Here is a 21,085-nt window from a genome sequence, read left to right on the forward strand (position 1 = left end):
AAGAGCAGTGCTCCTGATGATTAGAGTTACCATAGGTGTGCCACAGGTGTCAGATGAGTTTGCAGATATTGTCACAGGCTGTTCTGCCTCCATTCCCCAGGGACGGTATCCATGGCAACCGCTTCCACATCAAATAAACCAGGAAAGAATCCCCACCATGCCTCTCCACTCCCTCAGCCATTCTCCACACTTTCTAAATATACTCAGAAGGCTCCAGTAAAAATAGGACAGCCTCTGCATCAGCACACGGCTCTATTGATTTAATTTTTTTTTAACGGGGGGGAGAAGGTTCACCTCGAAACAGCTCAACGAGGGGGGAACTCTTCAGAACCGATACGCCAATAAAATCCCACAAGATCAGAAAAGGTGCCAGTGTTCACTAAGAAAAATGTCAAGCCCACAATGGCCCCATTAATGCATGTCACTTCGCGCCATGCAGGTGAAATATTGTGCCAGAAGACGGAAAATAAAGGGTCAATTGTTTCTTGCTCTTCCTTGCTCAGTTTTGGGGAAAATAAAAGTTACATTTTGCTTTCCAATTCTTCAAAACTGTTATTGAATTTTTCTCTTCCTTTGCCCAACAATTCAGTAAAAAGGTTCACTCATAGTGATAAATCAGCAGTTTTAAACACACGGTCCCTAGTCTCAGTTCAAAACAGACCTTATAAATATTTAAAGGAATCAATAATGCATTCCCAATTAAATAAAAACCGAGATGTACATATGTATATTTAATAGCTCGGCTCCCGTAGTCTTGCCTACAAGAGCAGACAGATTTAAACTGTTGCACAGGCTGCAGGCTGATTCGTAGTCTGTTCATTAACAAAACACCCAGCCTGGTTAAGGATGAAAACCCCACGTAAACAAGCCTTGCTAAAAGGGGACTTTAACCAGATGAAACGAAGCCTGTGGCGCAACTTGAAACCCACCATGTAATCCCAGGTCCTGCCGTTTTAACCCCACCCCCGGGCACTGGCCTTCCCAAACAAGTAAAACCCTTTTGCCGTTGCTGCACACCTACTGTCCGCTGCCGAAGTGCCGCGGCCGGCAGAGGAATCCTCCTCCGTCGGGCCCCTGAGCAAGGCCCTTCACCCCAGCTGCTCCAGGGGTGCTGTATAAATGGCTGACCCTGCGCTCTGACCCCCAGCTTCTCTCCCTGTCTGTGCGTTTCATGGAGAGCAAGCTGGGGTCTGCGAAAAGGCAAACTCCTCCTGTGAGAAATTGTATAGGGCCAACAAAGTGATCTTATCTTACACCGCTGCCCTGCTGGACTCCGTGTCCCGCGGACTGGGAGACGAGAAAGCACGACCCCCCCCCCTCGTGTCTGTTCGAGCATCGGGACCGAGGAGCACCGCCGTGCCCTGCGGCACACTCCCCCGCACCGCGAAAGAATGGGGCACCTGTGTTTTTAAGCTCATGCTTTACATGCCATTAAAATAAGAATGCGCCTATCGGAAGATCCAGTTTACAGTAAAACGTCCTCCAATTCAGGTCACACATGCCCCGGCAGCTCTGCGAAACGCAAGATGATACACAGATGTGTATGACAACCGGTAGGCGTCCCTTCATCAAGTTAACTAATTAAAGGACAAATTAAAGTAATCCTTGTTTAACCAAGTTAAAATACACTGGCACCCTCCTGCCAAGACATCAGAAAAGCCCCAAAATGTTGAAACACATCAGAGCATCACTCACACCGTTTTGAAAGCTAAGCTCCCAACCAGGATGGTAAACGAACGTCAGACCTGTGCTAGCCCTTAATTAGCTGCCTTTCAAGAGAACATCTGTGCTCACAAGAACAGAAAACAAATAAAAGCACAGCTCAGCAGGGCATTAACACTGAACATCTCCAACTCGGAAATCCTCAGAGTGAAAATACAGCAAATCAATTCAGAAACAGCAAAGAATTCACACTGAATTGAATTACTTCTGGGATTCCAACACAACAAATGTGTCCTGATGTCTGCAGGAAGTTCCCCGAATGGCTTGGGCCTTATCTGCTCAACCAGGGGCTTACTCAGCCTCTGCTCGTAATCCTACTGCCCATCCAAAACCTGCACTGTGGAAGAAACTCTGGCAGCAACAGAGGATTAGCTCCTAGGGATTAATGCATTCTTAAAATACACCAATACATTACAGCATCCATTACAAACTACGTTTCAGTCTCGGAAAGTGTGCTCAGTTTACCCCATGGGCAATTATTACAGTACAAAACACTGCTGGGCGAAGCAAGGAGCCTCTGAGTCTGCAACACTGGTTAGCAAAGATACTGAAGTGGCGTTGACCACAAAACAGCTACAGCTGACTCAATAAAAAAACCTTTTAAGGTCAAAAGGTTAAAGGTCACCGTTAAAAGCCTGTTTAAGTTATGAAAAAGTGCTGCAGGATCCGGGCAAGGAAAGGGAGGAAAAAACACGCTGAAGACTCACTCTCCACAGGGCACATTAGTCTGCTAGTTTCATGACAATTATAATGGGGTCACAGTGCAACAAGGCACATGACACTGCAGTTTAACTGCTCTTCATCACACGGTATCAACGAATTGTGAGTCACCAACTGCAACAGTAGATGGTGACTTTAGGATGCACAAAAAACAAGCACAAAACCATGGAAGGTGTTTTGGGGAATTTCCAAGCTCATAATGGAGAAGAAGAATGCCATGCAGGTGATCATCAAGATCAAAGCATTTGGAATATCCTCAATATCCTCAAAAGGCTCTTGACCAAATTCAGGTCTAAATAACCCTTATGCAGCTAAATTTGAAGCCAGACATCCAATGAAAATGTATATAGCAAACAGTGGTTTGTCACAGTTGTTGAGCGGTTTTATTTTTCCTTTATAGCTTCAGTGAAAACTGAATCATAAGGCAATCTCTCTGCAGCAGGCTTCTGCTATCAACTGCGATTCTAGACATGCAGTTGAGAAATGAATGTGGTCTCTTGAAGCTAGCTTCAGACTCAGGATTTTAATGAATTCTACTGTTGTGTTCATGTGATTGTTTAATCATGCAGAACATTAACTAGAGGGTATTTTAATATTGCAGGATAAAGAGACTGGAATGAGCCAGTTTTGGGATTTATAAAGATTGCATGCACCCTTTCATCTCCCTGTCTGGTTAAGAAGCACCTCCTCTATACCGCCTTGGCTGGGTTTTCTTTGTTCAGCCATCAAGAGTCCTTCATCACAAGCAATAACATCTTCTCTCCCACACTTTCTAACTGTGACCTTCAGACAAGAGGAGGCACAAACATCGTGAAGACTTCACAACACCAAGAACACGGTGAATAATTTCGACTTCGAAAAGTAAACCAAAAGGACCGACTGCGATATGGGAATAAACTAAACGCAGTCATAAAGAATTAAAACTAGGACTTGTCAGTACTGGGAGAGCCTGAATGGGGATTCCAATGCGCTTTGGTGACCAGGTCTTCACTGCGCCAGTGACCACTTGATTCCTCATCTTCTTCACACTAAGGGCAAACAGAAACCTACAAGTCCACAGGTAAAGCATGCGAGAGGCTGCAGTGGGAAGACGCCCCTCTATCTTGATGGCTTCTCCTCCTCTCCCACGTCTCTGACCGGCCGTTCAGGCCCCCAGCACTAAACGCAGGGCCGCACAGCCCAGCCTGTGCGACCACGCCGAGAACAGGCAGCCGGGGGTCAGGGGGCACCGCGAAAAAAAAAGTCTGACTCGTGGTTCCAGCCGAGGGGAAGCCGTTCCGAGTGGCCTAGATGGAATGCAGTCAGGACTCAACCGACTGGAGGGTAAATGATTCTGGTAGCCCATTGCAGGATTCGGCCAACATCAAAAACAGGACAGATCAGGACACTTGATTCGCAATAGTTCAAGAGCAAATCTACGCCAGCAGCCATATCACTCTGCAACTCACAGCTGGCAGCCCACTGGAGCTCAGCAGGAGTGAGCCTGGTCAGTATCTGGATGGGACCATCCAGGTTGCTGCTGGAAGAGGTGCCAATGGGACCACGGGGGCCACTTACCCCGCAGTCTGTGTAGGTCCTAATACCCCAGTATAGTGACGGGGACACCATACTAGAAAAAGGCCCTGTCCTTCAGATGAGATATAAAACCGAAATCCTGACTCTCTGTAGTCATTAAAAACCCCAGCGTGTTTCCCCAAAAAGAGTAGACGTCCTGGCCAAATTTCCCATGAGCCTTTACCAATCATGGGCTCCTAATAATCCCCCTCTCTGAACGGGCTTCATCACTCTGCTCTCCTCCCCACTGAGAGCTGGTGTGTGGGGAGCAGACTGGCGCATCATCCAGGTGGGGCTGCACACTGGTGGTGGTGGAGGGGAGTGTCCAGAAAAGCATGATATAAGTGTACGAAATTATTAACTATAAAGACAAAAATATACGTCATATGCAGTCTTCTCCCCACAGTGTTCAGTGTGCTGTGGTGTCAAAAAAAGCTGGACAGCTACGTACGCAGTCTGCTCCCCACAGTGTTCAGTGCGCTGTGGTGTTCAAAAAAAGCTGGACAGCTACATACGCAGTCTGCTCCCCACAGTGTTCAGTGCGCTGCGGTGTTCAGTTAAGCTGGACAGCTACGTACGCAGTCTGCTCCCCACAGTATTCAGTGCGCTGTGGCGCTCAGTTAAGCTGCACAACTACTGTACATATGCACTCTGCTCCCCACCGCGTTCAGCGTGCTGTGGTGGTTCACAGTGAGAATCAACAGTCCCTTGCGTGTCGGGGAGCTTCAGTCCCACATCGCTCTCACCTCCCCTTTAATCAGCGAACAGGCGATCACTCATGTCGAGCAGGACTGATGAGCCAGCGGCCCGTAACGCCTACGAGGTAACCGTCCTCTTATTCAAACAGCCCGCCCTCCGCGGAAAGCCGCAGTTTCAATAAACACACTTGCGACGCCGCCTATGAGGCAGGAGGCCGCGCTCGGGAGCCCACGGAACAGGTTTTCATCCCGTACGCCTGTATGCTAAAACGGCGGAGACGGCTGCAGCGCACGTAGCACTGCGCCACTCATCCTTCCCCCAGCCCGCTGCCGACGCCGTCAGGGCTCAGGGGCTGGCGGCGCTGTCGCAGCCCTGCCAGACAGCAGGGAGGGGAGAGCCCCTCTCTCCAGGAGCCTCTGCGTTCTGACATCCCCCCTTGGAAGGAAGCCTACATATGTGCGTTGGGGAGCAGCTCTGCCCACAGCGGAGGCCATGCTAGCGCGGATGCTCAGACGCCCCTCCATCACTGCCGCCGGCGCTGTGTTGTCATGGTGATGCGGAATAATGCACAAGCACCTCAAGGCATGTTTTTAATTTGTTGCGTTAAAGAAATACCAACTCCTCGAGCAATTAAGGCTCTATTAGGTGTTCTGACGATTATTCAATACGTGCATTAGTGGCACAAAAGATCCTGACTTTGCAATGGCAGATGTGCGACACCACTGCCAACAGAGAAGACAACCGCACATCCAATGGTTTTATTTTTAGTCTCCATTCTTTGGGAAAATAAATGCTTTTTTGGGGGGAAAAAATTCTAATTTTTGTAGCTTGCAGAAACTAAAAATGTAACTATAAATTGGTGTTCTAGGGTTTTTATTTCAATTGCCTCTCAGGCTGAATTCACAATGGGACGCTTTACATAACACCCCCCTCCCCTAAAATAAAAAGGTTCCTAAGTTAGACAGGTGAGCTTATAATCACTGATAAGTCGCTGAAACATTCTGAGCTAGAAAGCAAAAGCATAAATCAGTAAAAACATTAAGGATCCCTTTGATTAAGAACGTCAGAGCTGGAAGAATTGATGTCAACCACAGCCTTCAATCTTTATTCAATAACTAGAGCACCTGCAGCTCTTCTCAGTAAGCTGCAACCCTGTGCTGTCCCTCTAACGGGCTGCGCATCACTCTGCCTGCTCTCTCGGCACCGAGACGCGGATTACACGACAGAGAAGGCAGAATGAAAACTCGCAATTCCTCAAGTGAAAACATGAGATGCAACACGGAAGAATACCCTGAGCAGCGCTGGTCTGGAGCTTGAACCGAGACTGCCGCCGCGCACTGAAAATAAAGAGTTAATCGGCAGTCCATTATGGAGATGCTTTTCTCATTACATTCCAGAGCCCAGAAGGCACAACCACCTTGCGCATCGATTTTTCTAAATGTCACTTCATTACGTTCTGATCCCCAGAACATTACGGCGCCTTTCTCCGAGGCGTTTGCTGGATCCGAATGAACTTGTGGGGTTAAAAAAAAAAGCTCTCCTGCCGTTCTCCTAAAAGGTTATGGCCATTTCCAGAACATCGGGCAAAAGACAACAAAACAATCAGGAGCTTCGGATGCAGAAATAAAATCATCTTTTGCCCAGGACTTCTGTTACTCGCTGCGCTACAGCTCAGTTTAAAAAGACAATTGGAACCGAGCAGCGAATGTTAGCAATTTCACCGGTGCAATGTTATTTTTTTTTTAAAAAGACTGGGTGAGTGAGCATGCAATGATCTGAGCTATTCCCACCGGTACAGAACAACTGCATACATTCCCATTACCCCCGTCTCTCAGCCTGCCAGTGGCCGCCGTGACAGATAACCTACCAATAAGTGCAGATGCAGCAGTCTGGTTCTCCTAATGGTCCTGATTAAGCGTCTCCCCATCTTTCTAGCATACCACACTGACGCTAACATCGCGCGCTGCTTATCAGAGTTCCTCCAAGTTTCCTCAGCACAGCGACGGCGGCAGGTCTCTGTGACTGATCGCCCCCCGACGCCGCAGGACCCATAGAGGAATGATGGCTGGGTGTCACTCTGTGCCACAGTGCTGCAGATCTTTCAGCAAGGCAAAACAATGACAGCAGGATCCCAACTCGCAAATCTTATTTGCGCCCTTCCTCTTTCCCGTGCAGTCTGCTGTGATCATAGCAGCCTCGTCTGAAACCAGCCTCGCTGTTCTTTTTGGAAACTTTAAATAAATCAGCAGGCGGCAAATGAGATGTTTCAGCACCGAGACAGGACTGACATCAGCACCCCTCTGTACGGTTTCAGGAGCTGGAGCTCGGGAAACAGTTTTGAAAATGTTACTGTCTGAATTCCTGAGCGGGGCCCTCCCCTCCTCTCACACGTTGCCTTCAGCGTGGTTTCCACCAAACAAGCCCTACAACGCAGATGTGATGCATTTAGTGCTCCGCTGGATCTAATCTCCAGGAGAGGCAGGTAAAACAGCAGAAGGGTCTAAAGCTTGGCACCGTCTAGAAAGGTGCCAGTGCCCAGCTCCTGCGATCATTAATGAGTCAGCAGATGACGCTCCCAGAATGCTGACTAAATGATGCTGCACTTGCTCTGTAATGTTTGCAGCCCAGAGGAGAGCAAAGGCAGCCTTGAGCAAGGACGGACTGCTGTTGGAAGAGGAATAAAAGGGCTGGGAGTGGGAAGCAAGCAAGCGCATACTTTTTTCTATTTTTTTTACCTTCACTCTGCGTTAACCTCCTGCTATTCTCCTGTTAGCTCACTGTACACTTTTCACTGTAGCAAAATTCGTCTCCACTGACGCTGGAGGTACCGTAGCTACAAGTGAAAAACTGCACTGCCATGACTGTGCTCCTGCCCTTGGGGTTTGTTTTCGGTTTATGCCGTGTTCAGAGTCTTCCAGGAAGATTCAACCCTACCAGTAAGTGCAGATGCAGTGTAAATGGTTTCTTCCCGTAAACACATAGCCCCCCCCAGCCGATAACTATTTCCAGCTTTGGTTTAAGGTACCTACTATGTAATCATAATGGGGGCTTAATGTTGATCTTTAGGCTGTCAGGCAACTCTGGCTGTTTCTCTCTAGGCTGTCAGAGGCCTCGGTGAGCTTGATCTTAATGCTGACATTTGAACTTTCACTCCGAGTCCTAGAGAGGCTATGTTGATTTACAATAAATGTATTTGCTGCATCATTAAAATTCAGAAAGGATAAACCTACAGATCTTACACTGTCGCGTGGCGGAGTAGAAACTGCAGTCCCTAATGTCTGCACTTGACATGCATCGCCAATAGCAGCACTAAATATTCTCCTTGTCAATTTCAACTATGTACCATGCTGTTCATGAATAAAAATACTCCTAACTGTCTGAGTCAGGATGCCTGAAAACTTGGGAGCTGTCCAGAGTGCTGAATACGCATTTTAAGAAATAATGTAGCTCACCAGTACATATTGGGGTAAAGCTACGTGCCCCATTAAAGGCACATGACTCAGTGGGATTTTTAACAGAAACATGACTCTGGAACATGCAGGAAAAGACCTGAGTCACTGTTTTATGCCTGGAACAGCACCTTTCAAAGCTGAGTTTTCAATGGAAAATTGAGTTTTTCATTCCATACTACAGCAAAAACAGGCACCAGGGTGTGGGCTACAGGAAACTGGTTAAGATCATAGTTCGCACAAGAAGTGGTCATTTGTTTTCCCCAATGGCCCATTCTGTACAATTAAAGCACAGTATCAAACAGATTCTGTGACAATTATCCATCTCCATATCTAATTCCAACACATTTTGTAAAGATATCGGCCAGAAAGCCCAGAGTGCTGCGTGCTTTAAATGTCTTTTTTTATGATAAACACTGCACATCTACTGCCATTATCCATAAGCATCTCTGCCAATCATGCCCTAATGGAGCAATGCATTAGTTCCATAATAGCAAGTAATGGGATGCTTAAGTGCTTCACATGTTTCACCTTGGGAGGCTCAGTTCATTTGTTACCTTACAGGACTGCGTGCTGCTTCTCTTACTGGGGGGCTTCATTATGGAAATCGGGAGACAGAACAGCGACCTTACCCCAGCTGTCCTCACAAGGAATCAACACACTGAGCGAACTCGGTGAATACAAGGGGTGTATGAAAAGGGGAGGTGTTTCTTGTTTCTTGTCCCGTTCCAGGACTGTGAGACCCATTCTGGTCTTCACATTGAGCAGGCTCTATAAGTCCATGGAGGGGGGCCAATATTATTTCACACCTATCTGGAGTAAATGTGCCTAGGAGAAAAGATTGAAACGATGCTCATCATACTGCATGTCCGATAAGTGCAATGTGACCAAGAACCTGCAAATAAACTGCTGTGCAATTATCGGTATGTTCATGTTCCTGTGCGGTTTAACAACAATGTGAAAAACAATTAAAACTTTTATTATATCTATTGAATAATATGATGGAGTGAATCAGAGCCTGAACTGCAGGTGAACACCTAGAGACTAAAACTTTCTTGGTGTGTGAAGACACCTGAAAAGACTCCACAGCCGGAAACGGAATTTTAGTTTTTATTTTTCAGTGTGAACCCCAAGTTACAAATAATGTGCGGTTTCTTTGGCAAGCTAGAATGAAGGGGTATTTTTTCCCATTATTCCTGTCCGCTTTAAGAAAATACAAAGTAACAGTTTGTAGAACCAATCCATTTCCCAGCTGCGCTCCGCGTTCATTCAGAAGAGCTTGCGTGGCATCACACCTGCTCAGAGACTTCCCCGAGACAAGCAGCACTGACATCGAATCCCACCAATCTAAAGACCTCCTGGAGTTCAAATCGACAGAGCAACCCAGTATAAAATTAAATGCAAGTTTAAAATCACTGTTACAATTAGACAAATTACTGCACGTATGGGCCTGATGAGTTAGTCATAATGCAGGTGGGAAAAGCTTTTTTTTGTAAAAAAAAAGCTAAGAAAACCTAAGGCAGAAACACTCATTACAGCATCACTACCTTTCAAACAGCCTCTGCCAAGCACTTTGATCCCCTTCCTACCATCTGTTGTATTTCAGCTGCAGCCCATGTCATGTGGCCACAAAGATGTGTCTATTTCAGTGGCGTGCAGGCCGAGAACCCAGCTCTCTCTCTCTCTTCCCCTCAGCTGGGACACGGCTTTCTTCACTGGCTGTCGGAAGCTCGGGAGTCGTCTCAGCTCTCGTTAAAAGACCTGCTCCGTCAGCTGAGCCCGATTCGGAGCCAGGGGTGAAGGAGGCCTCAGCTGGAGAGGACGTAGACCCGGCTGGGCCCCTACAGCACGCGGGCAGCCCCTCATCAGCCCACACCGGCCGGAGGAGCCACAGCCTGCCTCGTCAGCCACTTGATCTGGACTATATTTTACTTTCACTTTACGCTCAAGGGGAGGGTGTCTGTTGCCTGATAGACCAGCTTAGGGAGCTTGCAAGTTAGGCTTGTAAGTTACAGGAGCAGCGGCCTTCACAGTCTTTTTACTTAATGACTGTAATTACATAATCTGCATTAGCACAGTGGGTCTGGAAACTGTGGAAAATGCTTGCAGCATGTCAGTGCAAGAGCTGCAACCATAAAAATGCCTCTGACATCATCTTGGAATTCTTGTACTGCGTGCATGCACTGTATGGGTTTATTCCAGTAACATTTGTAAACGGAAACAATTCAGGACCACTTCACTATTATGTATCCATCACCTCTATATGAATATTTCAGACTGGAAGCAAGAAGGAAACAGACATGCTTCAGCATTTGTACCTCAATACTTACAACAGTCCCCTTTCTAAAGGTTGTGCCCAAAAGCCCTGTACAAAGAGCCCAGCGTTCAACCTTTAACCTTTCTTCAGTGCAGTTAGTTGCTATCTCTGGGGTAATTGTCCAAACAGTATCGCAAATTCTGCTTTGGGACACATCCACAGAATATATGCTAGATGTGCTTGACTGTGCAGATCAAAAGGGGAACAACCACAAAAGCACGACACAGACCATTCAACATCAAGAAAAAGCAGGACAGGCGACTTCAACTACAGGAACGCCACACTCGTTAAGAAGCTCAGCCCACATGGCACACTAACAGACAGAACTCAGGAATGACCAAACATAGTAAACACAAGAGATCACAGTTCAAAAACATCTCTGCACACAAAGGACACAGAGCAGCCTGCAAGCTCTCTCATGCACCGTGACACCTCTGCCACCTAGTGCTTGCAAAGCATACTGCAGGACAACTTTAAGCAATGCTTCCACCAGTACACTAAAAGCAAAGTTTCTTCCCCAAAAGATAACAGCGAACACTGCTTCTGGACCAGCAAGCAAACAATGGTTTCTGAAACTGACAAAAAGGTAAGCCACACCTCGCATAGACTCAACAGATACACGGTTTAGCACAGAAAGGCTAAATAAGGCAAGGACAAATGCCAAAGATGCCACAATCCACAATCAGGCAGCGTTACCTGGGAGAGCGAACCGTTTTGTATGTACAAGGCCGGCAGCGCAGAAGCAGGTATCTCGTCATTTCCTAAAGCTGATGGGCCATCGAAGATGCACTCCAGCGATTCTACCTATAAAGGGGCATGTTACTGTACCTGATCGGAAACAACCCACAGCAGCAGAGCACAGGAGTGGGTGTGAACAGAGGAGAGAAACACTCCACAGTCATTTACACAGCAGCAGCAGAGGACAGGAGTGGGTGTGAACAGAGGAGAGAGACACGCCACAGTCAGGGACACAACAGCAGCAGCAGCAGAGCACAGGAGTGGGTGTGAACAGAGGAGAGAGACACTCCACAGTCACGGACACAACAGCAGGAGCAGCAGAGCACAGGAGTGGGTGTGAACAGAGGAGAGAGACACACTCCACAGTCATTTACACAGCAGCAGCAGAGCACAGGAATGGTTGTGAACAGAGGAGAGAGACACACTCCACAGTCATTTACACAGCAGCAGAGCACAGAAGTGAGTGTGAACAGAGGAGAGAGACACTCCACAGTCACGGACACAGGAGCAGAGCACAGGAGTGGGTGTGAACAGAGGAGAGAGACATTCCAGTCAGCAGCTGATCAGATCCTTTTGGTTATGAGACAGATATTACTTGACTTACAGAAAAAATGGAACTGTTTCAATGAGCTGCCAACATATCATTCATATGGTAGCAAACAGTTAAAAATGAGTTAGGCAGACAAGAAAGATCTTGTAGATATGACTGAAATTCAGGAAAAAATAACATTTGATAAAAAACAAAATAGAAAAGAGTCAGAAATGTTATGTTACAGGCTTTAACAATTTCATCATTAAAAAAACTTCATGGTACCCCAAATATGAAAGAACAACAATCAGACAACATGACTAGACATGAAATCTCTATAGCTCTACACGATGACCATGAACTGTGGAAAATGCAATCTACAGTATTTTAATGAACACAGAGCATGAGTCTCACAAATAGATCACTGCTTTAAGTATTAGAATGATATCTAAAGTCCCTATCACTGTTACAAAACTGAGTCAATGCACACAAATGCAACAGAACATCACAACATTCACATGATCACGTGTATCCAGATTGACAACTGGGAATTCTGGCTGTTTATTGCTGTTCTTCTGTGCTGTATTCCAGCTCTTTGGAAGGTCTCCTTGCTCTTTGAAACTGTAAACAGTGTTTATTGAACACAGCCACACAGTCTGAGCCACAATGCTCTATTATAGATCAATTCTACAGGATCTTTGATATGCGTTTGAAACATCCATGTGCGTCGGTGGATGGTTTACATCCTCTCCCAGACTACCTCCCTTAGGTGTCCCTCTGGGGTCTGGACCAGGGCCCCTTTGTTGTTTAGCCTTTACACCTACACTTGTGTGAAGAGCCACAACAACCCCCATAATTAACAAGAAGCTTCACATTGGGGGGGGTGGAAAAAAAGCGATTTAGTCAAATTATTGAATTGATTTCACAATATTCTAGTCACGGGGTGACTAGAATATAAACCTCTCTGAGGTTTCCATCTCAGAGAGGGGAAACCTCTCTGAGATGAGGAAGAAAGGGAATTGTTCAGCAGGAGCCAACTTGGGAAAGCTCTTCCTCTCCCTCAGTAAAGGGATGTGTCCCATTACTGCTCCAAACACTGTAGTCTGAGCAGAGCACTGCTCAGCACAATGCTGGTGGCACTGATACGGCCGCTATATTGACAGTTTCTGTACTTGCACAGCGTCTTAAATCAAATCATGGAACCAGTCAAACCATTTGGAAATGAACAGTTTAGGGTACAAGGCCTTAGTGTGACATCTACTGCAGAGAACTTACAGCATCAGTGTAGTGAGAGGTGGGTGAGAAGAGTTTCCTCTCTAAAGTCTGAAATGTCTTTTGTTAGGATTATTCTGCTTCTACACTGAAAGCACTACACAGCAAAGAGAAACCGCTGAGTAACCACCACACAGTAAGCACTGGCTATTTGTTTTATTAGCTACAACTACAGAAACTTTAATGCTCACTAATCTTCTCGCTATGCTCTCCTTAGTCTCGTCAAGCATCACAGGAAGCGATAGGTTTTTATAGCGAGTCTATTGTACGGCACCTTGGTAACGGACAGCATCGTCACCGAGAGTTCACAGGTACCACACACCTGGGGAGGTTCAAGATGTTAACTCCATCTGCTCTGGCAACGCTACAGGAAGACTGGCTGTGCTGCTTACATACTCTCTATATAAATAGCTCCACTAGCAACCTGCAGGAAGCATAATATCAAATCCCGAGCAAGAAACGGGGGCAAATGTAATTTTAAAACATGGAGTACACAAAAAGGATAGCAAAGAATAATCCTGAGTAGAGGTTCACTTTTTTTTTAAAATCAACAAGCGCATGCCAAATGGCACAGCACAACTGGACAGGAAGTGGTCAACAGAAGGCATTAAAAAGGCTCTTGGATGTGCTGGCTGAAAGGCTAAAACGAGGATGTCCAGCAGTCCAGTTCGGACCAGTGAGCCAGTGTGTCCAGAGGAAGGATTACTGCCCCTGAAAGCCGAACATGGGGGAATGCTCAGGACCTGGAGGGCAGTGCAGCCTCTGCGCCCGCACCTCCAGTTCCTCTGCTTCACAGGCCCAGATATGCATGGCAGGCACTCCCTTTGGCAGCCCGGACACTAACAGACACGTGTCCAGCAAGGGCAGCAGCTCTGCTGTTCGTGCCGATCCTGGACTGCCGGTGTCTGCCGAGCGGAAGGACCCCGGGCCACTCATCTGCTGGAGCAGCTCGGCCTCGGACGACCTTTCACTCCTCCAAAACCCGCGCTTGCCCGCTGGCACCAGATCTGTGCGTGTGGCCACTGGCCTGCCTCCATCACAACGGACGTGGCTCCACTTCACAGACGTCTCACTGAGCACTGCCTCCACATGGACGTGCGTTAAATAAACCTTCCCTTCTTCCTCAGAGTGACACTCTCACATCTAACAGTCTTTCAAGCACATTAGGCCCTGATCAAAGCCCTCACCTGGCCCAGGTGCACAGAAGGATTCACCTTTCATGACGACCTTTTCAGTTTTTCCACTCAGTGTTTGTACTTTGGATATGCCAACGCTGTCATCATGCTTTCCACAAGGTACCCTTACGACATGCTCAAAGTCAAAACGCAGAACTCAGAAGACTAGGAATCCATTAAAAAATGTTGGGAGTCCATGTGAAAGTTCCAAAGCTTATTTTCAAAAGCTTCTGGCAGCATCCTTTCGCATTTTAATCAACTCCAGTCATCTTTAAACACATGAAAGCAAAAATCTTGGCGCATCCCTATTGTGAAACTGTACTCTATTTTGGCATGGGGTTCACTAATTAGGACAAATTAAATTGCCTGCAAAACACACCTCTATGCAAACCTATATCTTCCTGTACTGGATTTGGACATTTCTCTAGATACCTTTAGCTCATCTATAGTTTTTAAAAAGGGTAATTTCAAAGGATCCTAAGTGTTTTTCAGCAGAGGAAACAGCATCCACCTGGGCTATGTCAGGCAGCTATCCTGCACCTGCAGCCCCACTGGACAGACAATAAGGGGGAGGAGTGAGAAACTGCTTCACCAGACGAATTAAGCAGTGAACTTAAAGATCTTGAGGGAGGCCAGATTATTCAGGGCCAGAGTGGAATTTAACCAGGAAAGCAGGGTTAACACTCCTATTCTTCTGAACAGCCATGGGATCCCAAAAGTAGTTGGGACCTCAGTTTATTTTCTAATATAGCACAGGATCCCCTACCACCATGCCGGGCTTCCATACTGTGGTTCAAGGGGAAAAGCACCACCTACTGGTTTATGAGCCCAACATTTAAGATAAAAATAATCAAAATTCAACAAATTATCTTTAATTCCAGGCAGAATCCAGAAAGACAAATCTCCTTCATTTGGTTAATTCCAAAGAAGGGTTTAACTGTTTTAAAGCAATGACATGACTTATCCACTAGGTGGGACCAGAGATCTTTATCCTGACTACGATTCACACACGGCACCCAAGAGCATTCGACTTAATTCAGTTCAATGAATGCACATATGAAACTTAGCACGTGTATGCAAGTTTTATGGTTCTACACTGGCAATCTATACCCAACAATGGACAAAAAAAAAATCAACTGCTCATTAAAAACATGCGCAAGCCCACATGCCCACTCTGCTGCTCCTGTGTTCTCTCCCATCATTCATTCTCCAACCTTACCTCCATCAGGTGCAATGAACTGCCCCCAGAAATCAGGACTGCTCAGCCCCTAATTGCCTTTCCCAGCTTCTTTAAGACTCCTCTGCTAAAGAGAGCCTCACAGCTCTCAGCTGCATCCTTCAGCAACTCCTACCCTGTACTTAATTCCCCATTTGAGGATGTTTACTCACCTGCGGGGTGCCCACATCCATTCTGCACTGCCTCCACATGTTTATAGCCTGAACACTGAAACACAAACCTTGGGGCACCGCGGAAACTACGTGGAAGTGCATTTAAAAGTGAGAACAGGGGGCACTTTTTGGATTAATGAGCTGGTCACTGACAAACAGGCTAGATGAGTGACACACAAGGAGGTGTGATTTGGCCTCTTAAGTCCAACTCCTGTGTTACACCTGCTCTTATTCGTCATGATTTGCTCCCTGCTGTATCCGCATTTAATGTCGACTTCCGTAAACGCTGCCCTGGACATACCGGTAGAGAAACTTTGAATCCCATGCACCGTGTAGAATTTTAATGCTCACTGGGTTATAAGCATTCAAAGGGAGTATTTAAAGAGGCATGTACTGCAGTAGTGAAATGACCAAATGCCATTGTGCTTTTGTTTTTGACAGGGTTGAACCGATCGCTGGTTGTAAGACAAGTGAACAGTCCGAGCCCTCGAGCGTCAGAATCCAGACATCGCAGTTCTCCTCAAATCATCAAAAACTGCAGAGCTCGAAGAAGCGTGTCTGGGCCGGTTCAGCACTGAGGAGGGAGGATTCTCCGGTCCCCATTTTGTGGGCCGCCGTTTCCCCCAAGGGGTACAAGGCACCCCCAGCCGCTGGGCAGGGAGCCCCAGGTGCCAGGAGGCGACAGGCTGGGTCCCTCCCGAACAGGCTGACCCGCTCCCGAGCCGCCCCTTGCGCCGGCGGGGCAGAGGGCACCCTGACTAGGGAGGGCTGTCAGCGGCTCTCGGGCGCTGAAGATTCATCTTCCTGCCCCTGTTACATCTATAAATACTCCGGCTGCTCTCGGCTAGGCTCCTCCCATCGTCAGGCTGCAACCGGGACGCCTGGTGATAAATCGCCACAACCTGCTCCTCTCAGAACTCTGACGAAGCGTTATTCTCTCCTCATTAAGAAAACTCCTTCCTCCGCTCGCCACGAGGTCACTGTCCATCCTCCCACGTCAGCCCCTGGTTCTCCCTTGACCCCCAGGCAGACTGGTCAGCTCCTACAGAGGGGAACCAGCTCGTAACACTGGTGTGGTCTCCCGGCATGCCAGCTGCCACCAGCGTTTCAGCCAAGGAAAAGCTGAACAGACACTTCCCAGGCAAAACCATTTTCTCACCTCTTCACCCAGTCCAGGGCTGCAGGGGAGCCAGAGCCTGTCCCAGCAAGCAAGGGGCACGAGGCAGGGTCCACCCTGGATCTAGCCCATTCCAGGACACACACACTCACACCAGGGCCAGCTCCCCACCAGCATGTCTTTGGACTGGGGGAGGAAACCGGAGCACCCGATCGACAATCTGGAAATTGTAGCTGTGTAATTTATTGTATCCTAATCTTAACCTAATCCCTATAAACTTCTGTCCTTCTACTCTATCCCTCTTAACCAGCTCCGCGGATAAAGCACTTCAGTGCGGACAACACCGCTGTGTGGGGTACTGCTCGTGCATTGATAAACCTTGATTGATTGAAACCCCCACGAATGGGGAGAACACACAAACGGCACTCCCAAGTGATCTATCTTAGAAAAGAGTGACATGGGAAGGGTCACAAAAACTGAACCCCTGAGGTTCATACACACAGTATCAGCTCTAATGGAAAGAACATATGCATTTCTACATGCTAAACAGCAACATAGATAGATTGCTTTTAAAAGTACAATCGGTATCTGTAGTAGTAACAGCCTGTAATCCCTTGTATGTAGTTGTCCACAAAACACAGTGAATTCTTTAACTTTACAACATCAGCAGATTAAGAGCATTAAAGAAAATGGTGTGAAGCTTCTTAGGGAATCTAAAATCAATGAGATTGTGCAGACATCATCACCATAAGCTGCCAAAATGTCCAGAAAAGGGCACAGGAAATTTGAACACCAGCCTATTATTTTAAAGATGGGAGAATATTCAAACAGGATCTGAAACCAAGACACTCATCATGCAACTAAACCTGAAACCCTGCAGACTGGGCAAGCAGCTCGAGGCCAAGCAGGGCTGAGATCAGCTCTCATCAACCTGGGGAGTCTGTCACTAACGTAGTTCACTACACAGGCTGTGAAGACTGGCTAGACAACCAGATGAGAAAACACATTAACCAGCCTTGATTTCTCCAGGAATGACAACACTGAACAGACACTCCAAACTAGGGAAAGAAAGCATGCAACAGCGTACAAAATAAACAGTAAGCAGCAGCCCCTTACTACTGATTTAAGGAGGACAAGGCGAGATGAGACAGGCCAGGATTACAGCCAGTCTATAAACCTTGAATTTCAGTTCCTTGGTTTCCACTGAAAGTTAGTGAAGCAGGCAAAGCAGAAACCACCACAAGAAATGGATTTTCAAGGACAAGGTAAACAAGTTTGTCAGGTATCATGTTGAAACATGGAACTTTAAAAAGCACACTAAATCTGAAGGAGGTCCTCAAATAATCAACAAGACATCTCCTCTGCGTTAAAGACTTTTGCCCAAACTGGAAAATTATATATATATAATGGCTAATGAAAATCTGCTGGTTTAGAGCTTTGTAAAAGAACCTTAAAGGAAGAACTTCTAAACCGGTGCACGTTCTGTCCTTCTAGAGCAACGGGTGCTCTGTCCTTTACGAGGCAGCAAGTCCAGCCCTCCCTCTTATTGACCAGCAGGTAGTGGACATGCTATCGAACACCTCTTGCTGCTGAAACACAGCACGCCACCCGGAGGGAGCACTTACATCACCGTTCCCAAAACTAACTCCTCGGAGAGGGATCCCTGACACCAACAACAGGACCCACGGAAAACAAGTGGCTTCTGCCTGAACTTCCACCTGCTGCACTGCGGAGAATTCCTTCGGTGAAGACCTGCGTGTGTGCGCTTGTGAGCCTGGGTGTGAGGGTGTGAGGCAAGGGCAAGAGACAAAACCCCCACCTTTTTTTTTTTGCTTCAGCCTACGTGACGAAACGGAACAGGGAAAGACAGAAAGTAACGAGAATGGAATGCAGACGGAGGATGGGAATCCGCGCCGCTCCGGCCCCTTACCTTCATGGGCGAGATGTGGGAGTGCGAGACGAATCCGTGCACGTTCTCGATCTGCGAGAGGTTCTTCTCCGAGACGTGCACCAGCTCCGGCCCCTTCGCCTCGCTGGCCAGGTGCGGCGAGCTGTGCTCCTGTGGAGGCGTGTCCTCATCTTGGTACCGGTACTTCTGCCGACACAAGAGGAGCAGAAAAGGGCCATGAATGAAGTGTGCAGGGGGGGGAGTGTGTGTGTGAGAGATCGGCTCGGACACAGCTGAGGAACTCCCCCGCCGCCCGTCCCTCTCCACAGCCTTCCTTCTGCACACAGAGCGCTGTGCTGCAGCTCGACCGCGCAGTGGCCGATAACCCAAAGGCACCACAGTGCCGCCCAGCGCTGGACACAAGCCCTTACAGCACAGACGGGTTCACTACGCCTTCTACGGCTTGTTCTAAAACCTGTTAAAGGGTGAATTCATTGCAACGTCTTCCCCCGCTAAACCGGCCTCAGCAGACACCACAACAGTCTCTTCATCATTTCAAGACATAACAGGACCTGCTATTTTTGAGTGGTTTGTCACGTGTTATCTGTTTTTTTGCTCGGGTGTCCGGACCGCACTACCGGTTTCGCAGAGACTCTCAAGGAGGGAGGCAGTACAAACAGCCCCCCCACTCCGGGAGCTCTGGGCTCGCTGCGCCCACCCCTCGCTCGTCCGCCTCCACAGGCTCTGCTTGTCTGTTTGCCAGCCTCATTCAAGACTCACCCCGCTTCCAGCTGGCTTCATTAACAGGGGGAACATGGCCCTGTTAATACCCACAGGACACGGCAGGGGGTGCCGAGGAGCAGGGTGGATCAGCAGGCAACTAGGGTCACCTGTGCTCAGGGTCCGAGAGAGCCCCAGGTGCTGTTCACCCTGCTTTGTTCGGCAGCAGCAGTTTCCACATTCCTGCATGGTTGGGAACTGACTGAGGGGTGTCTCCTCGCGTCTCCTGCTGCACCATGCGCCCCCCTTTTCAACAGCAAACACTTTCAGCATCGGAAAGACATCCCACCCCAACCCCACTCCTCCCACCACCTGCCCTGGCGATAGTGCAGTAACTTTCCCACACAGCGAAGGAACCTGAACTTTTTTAGTCTCGAACAGAGGAGAACACAAGGGGACCTGATACAAGTATTCACAATCCTTAAGGGCCCCGACAAAGACAGCCCAGCAGAACGAACAGGGAGACAAGAACCCGAAGATACCAGTGGGAACCATGTGAAATTGCACTTAAAGCTGTTGTTGAAGCGGATATCGCGGCTTAGTCCTGGCGGGATGAAATCCCGGGATTAATTAAGCAGCTACCAACTACCAAGCAAGCTAGATGGGCCACAAGGTCTCCTGTCTTCTGTTCCCTTTAAGTATTGTAAAACAGCACAGACCCGGAGAGGAACTCTGTAACTTTCAGAAAGAGAACAGGGGGCCGTAACAGCTATCCGCTCACTTTTACAAACCCAGAACCTGAAATTACTCGATATGCTTTCGAAGAAACTCAGAAGCAGCACTGTGAACCACACCTCCAGACGCGTGCTTCTTCAGCACACAACCAACGCCACCTCTCGGACCTGGGAGACTGCTCACAGAGACACAGCAGCACACCAGGCCTCACCCTCCACCACTCACCACCCACACCAAGCGTCACACAACCAAGCAGACTTCTTTCAACCACCTGGAACAGACACGAAACATGTACCCTAGTAAGCTCTGAGTGACAGTGCAGGACATCTTCATTGTGTCCTCTCTTTAGGAACAAGCAGGTGTAGCACAGCAAGAGGTTTTCCGACTGCAGAGCCACGGAGGAAATCGTACAAATACAGCCAACCTGATAAACAAGCAGGAAACAAGGAAACGCAAAAACACACCCTGCTGCTACTTTCAGTCCACATAGCCCCTGAAAACTCAGAAGTGTCTTGTACGAGCTTTAAAATTACATGAAAAGTACTTCAAGAAACAAGTGTTTTTGTACAGTACTGGCTGTCAATGGCAGTTTGCATGGAGCACTGCAGGCTCAATGAATTCTGATGCCTGGGGAAGGAGACCAGTTGTAGTGGCTCGTTGCCTGACCTCTCACAAAGAGCACTGTGGATTCCCAAAGGGGCGCAATACTATTCTGGTAGCACTTTAGTAGCATACTGCCCAACACTGGAAGCTGACTAACTGCATTTGCCATTTAAAAACCCAGAACTGCATGTGTACCTCATTCTCTTGGTTTGAATAAAGAAATAACTGAGGAAGGTCATGTCAGGCCACAACTCAGACTCCCTGTCACTGAGTGATGACAACGAACGTGGTTCTGAAAGTGCCGACGGGAGGGGAAAAAAAATCATGCTGCCGTGTTTTTGCATGTTGTGAGAAGCTGCCCTTTCTATTCCCCACTCCTGAAACTCTGTTGGGAATTCTCCCCTGGCTCCCTAGCGCGATCAATGCTTGAATCTGATCTTGGCGACACTAACTTACCT

The 21,085-nt window shown here is 47.7% G+C and overlaps 1 protein-coding gene across 25 annotated transcripts in view; it reads right to left on the minus strand.

Moving 5' to 3' along the window:
* The window catches only part of dlg1a (discs large MAGUK scaffold protein 1a), a 173,168-nt gene that overhangs the window by 77,635 nt on the left and 74,448 nt on the right, over window positions 1-21,085 (minus strand). For 14 of the 25 annotated variants that reach the window (XM_088621039.1, XM_088621032.1, XM_088621024.1 and 11 more), the window contains one exon: window positions 18,612-18,776. In XM_088621039.1, the coding sequence (XP_088477165.1) occupies window positions 18,612-18,776 (165 nt within the window). Of the gene's footprint in view, window positions 1-6,562; window positions 6,668-11,157; window positions 11,266-18,611; window positions 18,777-21,085 lie in introns of those variants that run through there. The other 11 variants (XM_088621248.1, XM_088621067.1, XM_088621015.1 and 8 more) reach the window with 2 other exon arrangements.

Source organism: Lepisosteus platostomus, chromosome 2 (genome assembly GCF_059453375.1).
Source record: "Lepisosteus platostomus isolate fLepPlt1 chromosome 2, fLepPlt1.hap1, whole genome shotgun sequence".
Classification (NCBI taxonomy): Eukaryota; Metazoa; Chordata; class Actinopteri; order Semionotiformes; family Lepisosteidae; genus Lepisosteus; species Lepisosteus platostomus.